The 15,342-nt window shown below is 43.2% G+C and overlaps 1 protein-coding gene across 1 annotated transcript in view; it reads left to right on the forward strand.

The window, feature by feature from the left end:
• Nucleotides 1-7,469: 7,469 nt before the first annotated feature.
• CACNA1G (calcium voltage-gated channel subunit alpha1 G) overlaps nucleotides 7,470-15,342 on the forward strand; it is a gene marked incomplete at its 5' end in the record, with an annotated part of 425,627 nt that continues 417,754 nt past the window's right edge. The window contains one exon of the mRNA XM_083353918.1: nucleotides 7,470-7,723. Within this exon, the coding sequence (XP_083210044.1) occupies nucleotides 7,470-7,723 (254 nt within the window). The remainder of the gene's footprint in view (nucleotides 7,724-15,342) is intronic.

Here is a 15,342-nt window from a genome sequence, read left to right on the forward strand (position 1 = left end):
ACCAATACTGTTTGGGACCAGAAATACACTAGTAGACAAGGCATCATTGCAACCTTGCTGTTATGCTGTTGAAATTGTGACTTCCAGAGACCAGAGAGGCTACCATGTTTTCAATCAAATGTAAATTCACAGCCATTTTCATAGAGTCTAATTGCAAGGTGATTAAGGTGTAAATTACAATAATCACAGTCTCCTTGCCTACAGTGGCCTACAATGGTCACACCAGCCAAAATGGTGCAAAGGTCCTCCTGGCAACAACCTCTATCTGCTGCTCTAGCAGGAGCTCTGTCCAAGAGCATCTTCAAATCACAAAATAGTTCCATCTGGGGAGTGTAATTTCATCCAGAATAAAAACTGGAATTGAAATCAAACCAGATTGATTATTAATAAATAGGAGCTCTATTTCAGGGGTTTCATTTGAGTTTGTTTTGATTACCGAAGCCTCCTACTCCTCAGTGGTCAGGAGTTGGACAGCATCCCTGGCTCAGCTTGGAACAAAAAATAACATATTGCTGATGGATGGATGCTTTCAGTTTGGGGGGAAGGAGGATATGGTATAAATTATATGAATAAATCAGTAATTAAATAGAGCTCAGTATAAGCTATTAGATCTTTGATTTGACATCTCATTCAGGAATGAAATCCACTACTGGATTTTGAATATGTCAACTGATGAACATGGATGTCTAATTAGACCCACAATTTATAACTGATGTTCATTTATAGAAAAAGAGATCTCAAAAATTCAGCCAACCTCCCCCCCTTCTTTCTTTCTTTCTTTCTTCCTTTCTTTCTTTCTTTCTTTCTTTCTTTCTTTCTTTCTTTCTTTCTTTCTTTCTTTCTTTCTTTCTTTCTTTCTTTCTTTCTTTCTTTGAATTGGAGATAAAGATCGGAAAAGAAACTAGAATTAACTCAGAATCTGTAAATTGTTATTACAAATCTTATACAGACTTACAATTCAGTTAATGCACTTGAAAAGGCTTTGAAGGAAACAAACAGCTGTTTCCTCCATTTTTGTTAATCTGCTGGAGGAACAGGAAGATTATAATTACAGTTAGTTAATTTAGTAATTCAAAATTTGACTATTCCAACTTTTGACATTATGGGCTTTTAACCAAACTTCATTGAACAGCACCATTAATTTGTTTGCCACTGTCAAAAAACCCTCTAATTCTGCCCTCACTCTGATATTCCAAATGACACTAACCAAAGAGATTTATTTTTTAAAGAAAAACAACCTCTGGAAGTTTCATCTGGAGAAAGGCATTGGATCGGAGGAGGAGTTTGTAGGCACTCAGACTTTTCTTTGTTTCTCCATACACCTGTTCTGCAAACCAGTCTTGGTTCCCAAGCCTGTGCACTTCTTGCCTATTGAAATCAAAATACTGCATCTTTACCTAAGTCAAATTAGGATGGATTCTGGATTTTTGTTAACTAGAAAATGCCCAATTTGGACATAATGCTGCCTTTACTGCAGTATGTAACTTCACAGAGAAGGGCCAATATTTGAGAAACCAATTAACAGCTCAGAATCTGTGGTGCAAATATTTTTAACATAAATATGAAAAATTTGTTGGATCTCCATGCAGTTTCCCTGTAATTCTATCACTTTGCTTTTCTTGGCAGTGCTGCAGACGTGGTTTGTCATCACCTTCTGGGAGATTTTTTTTCAATTTCTCCAGCTAACCCACAACCCTTGGATTCCCATGTGGTCTTCCAATCAAGTACTAAATAGGACCACTTTGCTTAGCTTGTGAAATCAACCAGGGTTGGCTAGGTGCTGAAATGTAAATGACACAGAAAGTTTTTATATTGCAGTGGCTATTTGGAAAAGTTTAAATAAAGGTAATTTTCTTGCTCAACAAGCTCTTTGGGAAAATGAGAGTGAAGAGCTTTCAACTGATATAGGTTCTTTAAATCAGACATAGTTTTTGGGGAGGCCAATTAAAGAGAACCAGTCTCCTTTAATCAGAATTTCTTTCCACTTAAGGAAAGGCAAGTAGTTTTGTGACATTATTAAAAGAACACGCAGTGATCTGATTGCTAGAGCTGGGCCTTAATGGACACAATGAAATCAGAACTCAATAGCAATTTAGATACCTGAAGTCAATAATTATACCAGGAAAAACAGGAGTTTAACAAGTAGAGGCAATTGCTACCCAGCCAAAGACTTAAAGTTAAGCTTCTCATAATTGTGCTATGTTAATTCAAAAACATTCAAAGGCTTGCGGGATGTGTGTGTGTGTTGTGGATGTGTCACTATGATGGGTTAGTATTGCAATATACCTGTGTGTGTCACAACTTCCTTAAAGGAGGGCTGGGGTAGGGTGGAAGAAAAACTCATTGAAACATTGGATAGGAGATCTCTTGCATGAGATCTCCTATCCAATCAGGAACCCCAAGACTACATCAGCTCCTTTCACCTTTTGCAACGCAATTTTTCCTGATGTAAATATCACCCCCTTTTAAAAAGTGTCTACATTCTAAATGTATTCTAACAGAGTGGACTGCAAAAGAGGTAACATGTGTATTTTTCCAAAAAAGCATGGAGCAGTGAAGCAGTGATTTTAACCATATTAGTATTGATCATATTTCACATAACATGCATACGTTTTCTACCTTTTGATGTTACTTTATCATAAATATTTATGCAAGAGCAAAACAGATCCCATATGTGACCTGCAGAAAATAGAGCACAGAGAACAGCAGGAATATGAGAGGATCTAAATCACTGTAATATTTCAGGAGTCCCCAACCTCTGGCCCTAGAGGGCCCATTTGAAATTAAGTATACAAATGTTCTTCACATTTTCCAGAGAAGGATTGCCATTGGAAGGGTGGGTGGGCCTGTCCATTCATAAAAAGAACTCCTTGCGAGAGATAACTAGTTACAAAACTGCCAAATGGATTGCTTACTTCAAGTTGCCTCTCCTTCGTCTTCTGTTCCCCAGGCTACTTCTCAGTCCCCCCTGCTTATTTTTGTCCTCTTTTACGCAGGAAGGCATATGTCTATAATGGGAGCCTTGGGGGAACAAGGGAATTTTGGAAATGAAATGAAGCTGGTGCTTTGTTCTGCAGTCTGCCAGTTTCCCTGTTTGAATTAAAAGGCAGTGAGGTTTTTTTGAGGGGAAAATACAAACTTGCATTATTGTATTCACATCCTGTCTTTATTTTGTACAGTCCAAGGTGGCATACATTATTTTCTTGCTTCCTATTTTCTGCACACCATAACCCTTGGAGGTGGGTCAGACTGATTGAGAGTGACGGACCCAAAGTCACCTAACCAGCTTTTATGACTCATTGAAGGCTAGAACTTACCATCTCAGTTTCTAGGCCCACACCTTAACTACCACACCAAACTGGGTCTCAGATGAGACTAGAAACTTGGCAGATTCCAAGTGAGATGTTCATATTAGAACTTCCAACCAACCAATGAAAAGCTTTCTTCCTTAAGCAGATGAGACAGTTTTCTGCAACTTCAGTTGACTGAATAGATTACACTTCTTTTCACCCTTTACTGCACCTCTCTTGCTTGTCTATTCAGAAAGAACAAATCACCAGCTAGATGACCTGCTTATTACTTTGGACTTGAGTCTGGCCTCCCCAACTTTGATAGATTTTTTAAAAATCATTCCTTTTCAGAGAACCTCCCCCTTTCTGATCATCACTTAAAATTATTTTTTCATCCAGTCCTTTTTTAGCCAGAGAATGACACTAATAGACTAAAAGCAACAAAAAAGAGAAAGGAGGCAATGCTGAATCAAAAGTATCAACTAGCAATCAAAACTTGCTAGCAAAACTAGCAAGACTTTGGCTCTGTCAACCTTTGCTATTCTTTTCTCCCACTGATTATGGTGTATTCCTACTTAATTAATACTTCTTATATTTTCCCATAGCTTTCCTTCAAGATCCCAATGTCATAAATGAAATACTGTAAGTTCAACCTCAGTAGAGGGCAGCACCTGGCTGATCGTGACTGATATTATAAGCCATATAGGATTATCCCTGGTTAATATTTGGATGGAGGACCAACTAGAACTCCGAGGCTGTAGGCTAGACTGGGAAGCTGGGGGAGAGGGGAAAAAAATTCTGGAGGGTATTGGAATTGAAACAGCAAGACAGCCCTGCCAACAAAACTATACTCAGCAGGAATCCAGCTCCTTTGGAAGCATCTCTACTTTGTTATCTTGGAGGCAATTGGCCATCCCCATAGCTAGATGTTTCATATGAAGCAGATGCCCAGTAATGTACAAGTATTACTTCACTGTTCTGGATTGTAGTAACCCTCCTGTTGTTGTCATCCTGTGTAGTAGTAATAGGAAAAAACCCCCAAACATTAGCATGCAATCTGGTTGAGATTCTCGATGAGGAGGTGAATCCAAACCTGTTTTAATAAAATCAAGCTTTCTCTTCAGCTTGCTATAAGCTGCTCAAATCTAGCTTCAATCAGAACAGAGCTGGGATGGACTTCTAGCAGGAGACCCTATACAATTTCAGGTAGGTGGCTGTCCAGTCTTCTCTTAAAACCTCAAGTGATGAAACACCTGCAACATCTGAAGGCAAGCCGTTCCACTGTCGGGAAGCTAAGATGTGGAAGGTGAAAACACTAAGAAAGAAGGCTGCAAATGCACTCTAATTCTTGGTGACACTATACTTGGCCAATAGCATCATCACCTGTCAAATTAAACTAACTCAAAATGTCTTAGGTGTAGCTTTCTCTTCCGTGCCAAAAATAATCAACTATCACTTACTGTAACTACGGCCTACTGCCTACTGGTAATTGGGATTTTTGCAGCATGCACTGGGCAGCCTTAAGCAACATAACAGGCACTCAAGTCCTTTGCTTATCTCTTTGAATGATGTAGATGTAATAGCTCTTGCCTCTGACAATTAAACAAGGGGAAGAAACAACCAACACTGAATGCTATTCTGACCCATGAGATGCTGCAACTGCCTACCCGCCATTTTGCATATATTGTACAAAACTGTAGGGACTTGTCCAGCCAGGCAGTCTCTTCGGAATCAGACACGACTGAACAAGGGAAAAATTGACATGCAATTTACTCCCTTGAGCACAACAAGGAACAAATTACCGGCTTTGAGGTATATATAGCCTCAGCTGATTTTTCTTAACTAAAATTGTTTGCAGCTGAACTAACTAGCGCCAGAATGCTTGGGTGTGCAGTAAATTGTGTGAATTATCAACATGTACGCATCTAAGAAAGAAAGAGAAGGATTGAAGGCTGGAGCCAGGCATCCTTGGCTCTAGACGGGAAAGAACACATTCAAACTCAGATTTCCCCAGAATTTTATTTGACACCAGTTATCATTTAGGTAAAGTTATTTTGCACGCTTCGGTTTCCCCCGTGACAGCTTCAGATTCAAAACGGTGCTTTTTGGTGCTGCTGCTGCTGCTGTATTATCTCTTCCCTGCTGCCTCGATCCTGCTGCCGCTATCTTTGCTGAATAAGGCTTCCGCTGTAGAAAGGAGAAATAATGGACGGAGCTGTGGAGACGGGAATCCCGGAGCTGCGTCTTCAACCGTTTCTGTTCACCGAGCCAAGGAGGTGCTTGTTCAAAGCTGCCTATTGCATCACCGGGAACCCCAGTTTCCATGCGGGTTCCCTTCTTTGACCGCCGCCGGGGCGACCCTCTCTCCGCCTAAACGGCACCAGCGGCTAAGCGTGTCCAGCAAGGAGGAAGTCGTTTTCCCTCAGGGCGTAACGGGTCGTGTCCCCATGGCTTCCCAAAGGGTCGCCTCCTCCTCCTCCTCCTCCTCCTCCTCCTCCAGAGAAGGACGTAGCTGCTTCTCCTTCGCAAAAGCCACTTCGGCGGCTTTTCTCTGCCCGGAAGAGCAAGGGAGAAATCCCGCGTCCTTTCCTCAAATCGGGAAGGAATCCCGGGCCAAGCACGGGAAACAAGAGAGGAGGACTATTGCTCCCAATCGCTGGCCAGAATGTCTTTCTTTACGGTCGCTTTGCCAGGGCCGGCGGGCGGGGTCTCTTTCTTCATATCCAGTCTGGATTAGTCTGTGAGGAGGGACGGAGAACCGGAGGGAAGGCGCGCAACTCTTCTTCGACTCGAGCTCGCTTGGAGACGGGGGGGGGGGGCTCCGTCCCGCTCTTTCTTCTCCCGCTTGTCCCTGCCGGCTTCTTTCGGCTTCCTCAGCCGGCGTTTGGGCGCGTTCAGGCTTCCCCGGATCTTTCTTGGCGCCTCTTAGGTAAAAATAAAAATAAAAATAATAATAAAAAAAATATTTGCCTTGCAAGCCCGGGAAGCGCGGCTGTCGTCGTTTGCAGCGTTTGAAAAGGGCTGCGACCCTCTTCTCCCGCCTCACGCGGGACGGGAAAAGCCGTCCCGATGCGCGGCATCAAAGAGCATCCAAGTCCCTCCACGAGTGAACTTGGCAAGCGGCAGCGAGCGGCTTCACGCGGGACCCGTCACACACACACACCCCCGGCATTTTCAAGGCCAATCCGCGCGGGGGTCGGCCTCAGCCTCTGGCCCCATTGGCTCTTCAGGCCCCGTCTGGGCGCGAGGCAAGGGGACGCCCGGAGCTCTAGGAACTGTGGCGGATTCCAGCGGTGCCTCTCCTCGCCCTGGTCCTCCCGCGGCCGAAGGGGCGGGGCTGCGAGGCGAAAGGCGACCGCCGATTGGCGGGCGGCGCAGCTGCGAGGTGGAGCTCCGGCTTGAAGTTGGAGTGAGGGATCCAGCTGTGAGGTGCGCTGAGCTTTCCCTTCGGTTCTCCCGGCCGACCAAGGCGGCGGCGGCGGCGGCGGGGAAGCATAGCATCGGTTTTGCGGCTTCAGTTCCGCTGGCTTCGTCTTCTGTCTCTACCCCACTCCGCCTCCAGTAATTCCCTTGGCCGGGAGGAGCCCAACCCCCGGGGGAGCCGCCGAGAACCTCGTTTCCTCTGCTTCCTCTCCCCAAACCCGGACAGGACGCGGAGAATGAGGCTGAAGCCGGGCGGCAACGGAGACTCGAAATCCTGTCGGACTTGAAAAGGGCAGCGCCTCCCTCCCTCCCTCCCCCTCCCCACTGCCCCCCAACCCCAAAGCGAGGACCTTCTCCTTGCTGGCGCTGTAGATGGTCGAGACCGTCAGTTTCTGGTTGCTTTGCTAATCGGGGGGCACCCGAATCACCGCACCTCCTCCTCGGATTCGCCTTCCCGGCTGGTTCGGGATCTGGGGAAAAAAAAAAAGACTGCAAAGTGACGAGAAGCACCCAGCCGGCTCAGCCTGGATCCCAATGGGGCGAGAGGACCGGAGGCAGCTGCTCTGCTGGGAGCCCACGACGCCCGGCCGGTTTTGAAGCCCGCTTCTTTTGCCCGCCCGCCCCCCGTCCGCCCCCCCCCCCGCCCCCCGCTTCGCCCATGGCTAGCGGGGTTTGACGCCTGACAGCGCTCCCGCTTTCCTCAGCCTCTTTCCCTCTTTTTGCCACTTGCTCGGAGCGGGGTCTGCTGGCCGGAGGATGGACGAAGATGTTCCGAGAGGAGCCGAGGAGCAGGATCCGGAGGAGGATGCCCGCTCCAAAACCTTCGTCCGCCTTAACGATCTCTCCGGAGATGGAGGTCGCTCGGGTTCCGGGGACAAAGAGAAGGATCCAGGCAGTGGAGAGTCGGACGGGGAAGCGCTCCCTTATCCCGCCCTGGCCCCGACCGTCTTCTTCTACCTGAGCCAGCACAGTCGGCCGAGGAGCTGGTGCTTGAAGATGGTGTGCAACCCATATCCTTTTCTCAAGCCGCCGTCCCGACAGGGGTACGGGCTGGTGCTCCCAAGGGGCACCCTCTCCCAAAATGTACCGCCAAGGTAAGTCAGCGAAGTTCTTCCTCGTCCCGCCGGCCCTCGAAACTGGGCCTCCGCGGAAGGGGTGGTTCGCTGAGCGGGGACCAGCAGCCCCCAAGGTTCTCCTGATGGATGCATCTCTATGCGTGTATTAGGGATTCGCATAAGAAAGATCCGGGACAGCCCAGGTAGGCTTTGTGCTGGCCCCTGGACTCCAACCCGGGAAGGGTGGGCAGCCTGACTTCGCAAGGCGCCCTACTTGCAATTGCCAAACTTTGAGAAAGCCCTGTTTCCTAGCAGACCCTCCCCCCTCCCCCCCTCTGTCTGTGTGTGTGTGTGTGTGTGTGTGTGTGTGCGCGCGCGCGCGCGCCCGTTCTTGTTTGCTTGCACACGCCTGTGTGTGTTGCATCAGTGGCAAGTTCTCCGCCGCTGTGTCTCTCCCGGACGCCTGTCTCCAATTCGTTCCTTGGAAGTTCTTCCAAAAATCTGTGGAAGGGGTTTCTCAATATTTCCTGCTCTACTAGGCAGGGATTTCTCTCTAGGGCTGAAGTCATAACATAAAATTCCAGAAAAATACTAGAAAATGGAAACAATATGTAACACTCTCTCTCTCTCTCTCTCTCTCTCTCTCTTTCTCTCTCTCTCTCTCTCTCTCTCTCTCTCTCTCTCTCTCTCTCTCTCTCTCTCTCTCTCTCTCTCTCTCTCTCTCTCTCTCTCTCTCTCTCTCTCTCTCTCTCTCTCTCTCTCTCTCTCTCTCTCTCTCTCTCTCTCTCTCTCTCTCTCTCTCTCTCTCTCTTGGAAATAAAAACTGCGGAAAGAAAACAAGAGCAGGTCTCTGGTGCGCTCTCCCTCCGAGGCGGATTTGCTGGATTCCCTCTTGCATCGCCTCCTCTCCCCCTCCCCTGCTTCCTCAGCCTTTTAGTCGAGGTGGAAAAGAGAGAAAAGGTGAAGCATCCTGAAATGTTTCGTTCATAAAATTCACTGCACCGGATTCATCTCCCCAGCAAAGATGGGTTTAGTGATGGTGGGAGTCGTGCCAGTTCTAAAAAGTTCCTCCCCTTCCTTTAAAAACGATCCTGTTTGGGTGTGTGGATTCTGGTTCAGATAATGTTGCAGTTCTCCAAAAGAGAGACAAGCAGTCCGTGTTCAGGAAAGCCTTTGGCATAGAAAAGAGCAATGCATCCGTTTATTTATTATACCTGCACATTACAACCCTCCCCCAACCCCAGACACACTCTGCCCGGATCTGAAATGTATTAAAGTTAGTGTTTTCCAGACATTTCTTTCTTTTTCACTTAAGCTGTAGCTGGAGGTAAGCAAACCATACATAAAATCTTTCTATCTTTCTTTCTCCCAACTGTGCAGCTCAAAAGTAGGAGAGAAAAGGAGGGAGACTTGGAATAATAAAGGAGCTTTGGAAAGGTCTCTTCCACTGCAGCATCAAGGGGATGCTCTTCTGTTTCAAAATATAATTACAGCATTTGCATGACAAAAAAAAAAGAAAGTCTTTCTGGCAAATATGTACACAAAGCTGTTCCTAGCAGTGGCTCTTTTCACAGGCATGCTATATATATTATAAGATATGATTACAATTTAAGAACAGGGAGACATGGAAGCTCTGAAAGGCAGAAAGCTGTTCGAAATGTAGTGTTACATCTGTTATTACAAGAGAGGAGGAGGAGACCAATTAGATGGGAAGAAAGACATTTTCCTATTATAGCTTGATTTTCTTCCTACATAAATCCAACTGAGATTAAGAGGAAAACCATACTAGAGTTCCCACTTATTTGATAGGAGTTTGGCTGGAGTGTGTCCATAGTTTGGTGTAGTTCACACACAATAATAAATCGGCAGCAGAAATGAAGTCTAAATATTAATTCACAAAAAAATAGGAGGCTGGTGGTACTATATTGTAGCTTGCTCAGCCTGTTGTGGCCTAAGAACCAGCAGGGTCTTTCTGTATTTCTAGGATTTCCTGTCTCCTTTTTCTTTTCTTTTCTTTTTATTTATAAACAGTCTAGTCATATAAATACCCTGGAGAAAATAATCCTACAGAACAAGTCCGCCATTTTGCCCGACAAGAGAAATTCAGATACATCAAAATCTAGCCACAATTTTTGAATTAAAACCTTTTTGAAATATTTTAATGACTATGATTTCTTTGAAAGACTCTTGAAGGCTACAGTTGTAAGAAAGCTGACTGTAGTCTGGTTCCTCACTTGGAAACCATGAGAGGAAATTGAATTCAGCTTTATTGCACATTAACAGCTAATCCGTATTGTGCCACACACCAGATGGATCAAAGAGAGTTAAGTAAGTATGGACATGAGATAAATTTATGATGTAGACAAGACGGATTGAGTTAAGCCCACTCCCCAACTATGAATTTAGCACTAGAAGACTAGAAAATAGACAGAAAATGAAATGATGGATCGCAAAGTTTGCTAGTCCATCTCTCATTGTATGAATTGTCCAAATCCAATCAATCCGGAGGTGGGCCTACAAGAAGATACGCATTTTTATTAAAACAGATCTTGTACACCCGTTCTAAACATCAAGTTTATATGTTCTGTCTGGGTTCTGCATTTTGCTCTCTAACTGGGTCAGTTTTCTGTGGAGGGAAAGGCAAGACACGTTATATGAAGCATGCCTGTAACTATTTTTTTCTGATCCAAAATAAAACCTAACTTGAGGAAAAATCCCAAAATTCTGGTGGAATTTGGGCTTCTTAATAACAGGCATCTGCTCTGGTTTTCACTCTTCAGTTTTTTACTTAGAATTTCTGAAGTAGCAGCTCTAGGCACATATCTATAAAGCAATATTGAGGTAAATCTAACCAAAGTATATATTTTTTTCCACCAATCCTCTTTATGTTTCCAGTGAACAGTATATGGTATCTAGGATAGTTCAACTGAACATGACATTTTAGACAGAAACCCCAGGAGCACCTTTCTCTCATCCTAGTTCTAAAACTAGGTGGAGCAGTGGGCTAATGCCTCCTTAAGTAACACCAGCTGCCTGCAATTAGTGCAGGTTCGCATCCCACCAGGCTCAAGGTTGACTCAGCCTTCCATCCTTCCGAGGTAGGTAAAATGAGGACCCAGATTGTTGGGGGCAATTAAGCTGACTTTGTAATAATGCCGCTTGGGGTGTGTGTGTGAAAGCCCTAATAAGCAGGCATATACATAGAATGAAGGCTACTGCTAAGCTTGTAAGCCGCCCTGAGTCTTCGGAGAAGGGCGGGATATAAATGGAATTAAAATAAAAAATAAATAAATAAAATAATAGCAAACAAAGACGTTAACAACTTACTGACTTTTAATATTGCCCCAAATCAATTGCCTAAGGTCACAACCTCACTATGCCAAGGTATAAGACCTTTAATAAAGAGTGAGCAAGCCTGGCTGATTCCATTTGAATGTGATGTGTTGGTGAGTCAAGAACTTGAGGTATCATGAGCTTGAGATATGGGGGGGGTTTTGAGTTGGGGGGGCTGTATGTTTTTCAGTTTGTAACCTCAATAGAAAGTAATTTGTGCTGAAACCCCAATGCTGAAACAATTCCTAAATAAACTTTTGCTGCCTTGGAGAGTTGTAAAATATTGTTTTTTAAAAAACGTGTTTGGGCTAACCCCATGTCTTAGAATCTGATCCAAACAACTCTTCTTAGAAGTTCATAGGCAAGGAAAGATATTTTTCAGCATTCATCTCTTGTTGATAATGTTCAATGCTACAGCTAGGGGTGCCGGCAGTTTTATTACTGGGTGCTGTATATAATCTATATTCCCAGAGAGGTCTTTTGTCATTTATTTTTTAAATATTTTTTAAAGAGCTTATCTGAATCTCAACATTTTCATTAATATTCCTGGATTTATTTTTTTCTTCACTTTTTTCACATTGTGAATATTTTGTTCTCTTAATTTTTTTTCTGCCTGTAAATTGAGCAGTTATGATTATTTTTTAATTCTTTATGACTGGTATATGTGTTTGATCTTTTATGTTTACCATTTTTTTCCAAGAAAAATTCAGTAGCAGAGTTTGTTTCCAGGGTGCTGCTAAATGGATGATAAAGAGATGATTGAAATGATAGGTTTTGAAAATACTTATGTATAGCCTGATTGTCTTGTAGAATTATGCATGCTTTGCAGTATCATCAGTGTATGCTTACAATCTCTGTAAAATGGGGATAATAACTACCATCAGAATTTCCTATGTAATTCAGTACATCAAAGCATAAAAATATCACATATGCAACAAACAAAATTCTGGGATGCATCACTAGAAGGGTCACCAGCAGGAAAAATGGGGTTGTAATCCCGCTATATAGGGCTTCAGCCAAACCTCATATGGAATACTGTGTGCAATTCTGGAGATTTCACTTTAAAAAAAGATTGAGTGAGTCCAGAGAAGGGCAACAAAAATGGTGCAAGGTCTGAGGGACAAAACATATCAGAAGAGACTGGAAGAACTGAATGTGTACAGCCTGGAGAACAGAAGGGAAAGGGTGTGGGCTTGACTGAAAACTTTAAATATATTAAGGGCATGAATCAGGTTCTAGAAGGCAGCGTTTTCAATACTGAGCAAAAAACAAGAACACGGGGGCGTAATGTCAAACTGACCGGAGGGAAGTTCAAAAGTAATATTAGAATGTATTACTTCCCAGAAAGAGTATTGGAAGCTTGGAACCAACTTCCAGTAGGTGGGTCAGTCATCAGTAACTGAGTTTAAACATGCTTGGGATAAAGACATGAACATCATCCGACAAAAATTTTAAATAAATAAATAAATAAATTAATAATAATAATAATAATAATAATAATAATAATAATAATAATAATAATAAAACAAATAAACTTAAAGGGCAGACTCGATGGATCACTAACTCTTTTTCTGCCATCAGTTTTCTATGCTGTAAGCCGAGATTGTAAAATTTCTACATAAAGGGAAATAGAAAGCAAAGCTGATACTATGGGAATGATGTGACTGAGAAAGCCAGTCTTGTGATGTGATATAGTGTGATTATTACATCTAGAAGGATATCTGATTTTAGTAGTCTTCCCGCTTATAATCCATAAGCGTGTTTACTCAAACGTAAGCTATGCTGAACTTACAAATAGGACTGACATCCAAGTTCTCTTATTTAGGATTAGGCTGTAAGCCTGGGTGACATTTGTAAATTGACTTGGTTTGCTATGCCACACAACACTCTTTCTTCTTGAAGCCCATCACCAGATTGCTCAGGTCAGGATAAATGCTTTTTTAAGTAATGTGGCCCTAAAAACAAATCAACAAGGCAAAACCAATAGCCTTTCTGTCTTTGGGGAAATGCACATTATTTAAAAAGCCTCCCACTGGGCACCTGCAGGCTTTGGTTCAAAGCAAGGCAGTTACTAATCACAGGCTGGCAAGCCAGAGACAAAGTAAAGAGTAGGGGATCATTGGGCCATGCTGAGCATAAGATGTGGGGAAGCAGAAGTTGTTTGCAGCAACATCAAAGAAAATTAAAAAGTATAATGCATGCTTTGCTTTGTGAAGAGCAAGGGGACTGTTCTTTTTCTTCTTAGAGTATTGATCAGAGCTTCCTGGAAAGATTTAAATAAATGCCATTAAATCAGTTGGCATCCCCCTTCCTTTTGGAAGTATATGACTACTTTTCATTTTAATTAGTGTTTGCTGCTGGGAGCTTGGATGTTTGCTTGTTTATGGCTTTCCCTGCCACCTCATTAGTTTACTTGTTTTGGAAGGTATCTTGCTGCATACCAATATTGAAAGTTCGTGTGAATGAATGAATCAGTCCTAATTTGGATGCAGTTGGGTTAGCCGCAGTTTTCCAGTCTATTTGGCAGTTCTAAGAAGGGGAGGTGGGCTAGATTTCAGGTGATCTGTGACTGAAATGTCCTCCGATCCACAGTTGTTGAGAAGAGATGAAGACATCATCAATATAGAGTCATCTTATAGGGTGACATAAAAAATTAATAAATAAACTAAAATCCTAAAACAGTTGATTGTGTAAGCCTTGTCTTATACTGTTTTGTCCTTTGGAAAAAGTTATCTAAAGCAGGGGTGTCCAACTTTGGCAGGTTTAAGATTTGTGGACTTCAACTGCCAGAGTTCCCCAGCCAAAGCAAAAGGTATTTCATAATCCTTACCACAACTGAACTGTATGATCAGAGGTATATAAATCAGGATGCGGTTCCTTCAAATATCACGAAGGGTTTTGGGCAAAATGTTTGCAGTCATGCAAGAAATCTGACAAATATCTAAAGAATGTAGGTGTTCTCTTGAAATCCCCAATCTTGCCAACTGTGGACCATTTCAGAGGACAGGCTCATTGACACAACAATGAGAAAATAACTATTATGCAAAGTTCAGATGATGAGCTTTTGTGAGATGCCATCTGCTTCCTTCCTATTTACCTTCATTGGTTTCCCCCTTGCCCTTTATTAATTCAATTAATTTGCCAGCTTTATTTTATTTGTCAGACAAGGACAGATTGCGGAAACATAGTCCCCCAGTTTGGCAGCCCTTACTTACCCGTGTGGGCTTTTGTCATATGGTAATATAAATGATAAAAGTTTGCCATTTTCTTGGGGGCCTGGGTGTTCTGCCAGCCCTGGTCCTGTGCCCCTGGCTTCCTTTTTGTGTCTCTGAGCTAAGGCAAGTCTTGGAAGTAAACTACACTTGGCTGGAGCAGGTTGTGATCATCTACATAGGACTAAAGTTGGAGAAATTCTCCCATACAGCTCCTTCAAAGCTAGGAGCTATTTGTTTTTCCCTTGAAATTTGACTGAGGATGAAGGCAACCTTCCCTCTCTCTTTCTCACTCATGCATATATACAGTTGCAGATTTGGGTTCCAACCAAAAGAACACACAGTAGTACAGAGCCACATCTGGGGGAAATTCTTTGTGATGTAGCAGATATTTGAACTGATACTAATTGTACCAATCAAAAAATTCTGTCATCAAAATGGAGCTTTCAGAATGCAAATTAGGACGATCATTTCCCTGACATTCCTGAAAATGTTGCATAGTGTGGTTATAAATCAAAGAATATTTCCTTTGGATTGTGAATTGGGTTTCCTAATGTGCCAGATTCTCTGGCTGGCAGATTAAAGGCAGCTTGAATTCCTGCTACCTGCAGTATCCCCCTCAACTTAACTCAGGCTATATAAGTTGAATGGAAAGGCCAGGTCTCCTTAAACTCTTGCATGTAGCCTAATCATACGGCACAAAAATTGTCCTGAACTTAGGACAATTTATTACCATCAGGTTTTCTGATGTTGCATTGTGTTACAGTTTAATCTAGTATTTGCTTATACTTTTACTCCTCAAAATTCCTCCCCTCTTTGCCCTTTGATATTAATAGTGGCAACCAGTGCTTTCTTTGTAAAAGAAAAAGGTGCCGGAACTCACACATGTCATACAACCTGCCTTGCCTACCCTACAAGGTTCCATCCAAAAAAGGTGCCAGAACTCCGTTCTGAGCGTTCTATGAGAAAAAAAGCCCTGATCTTAACTATGGTGAAATGTACTTTTCCATGAAACTCACCTTTTGGAGT

Source organism: Vipera ursinii (assembly GCF_947247035.1).
Source record: "Vipera ursinii genome assembly, chromosome: 2".
NCBI classification, from domain to species: domain Eukaryota; kingdom Metazoa; phylum Chordata; class Lepidosauria; order Squamata; family Viperidae; genus Vipera; species Vipera ursinii.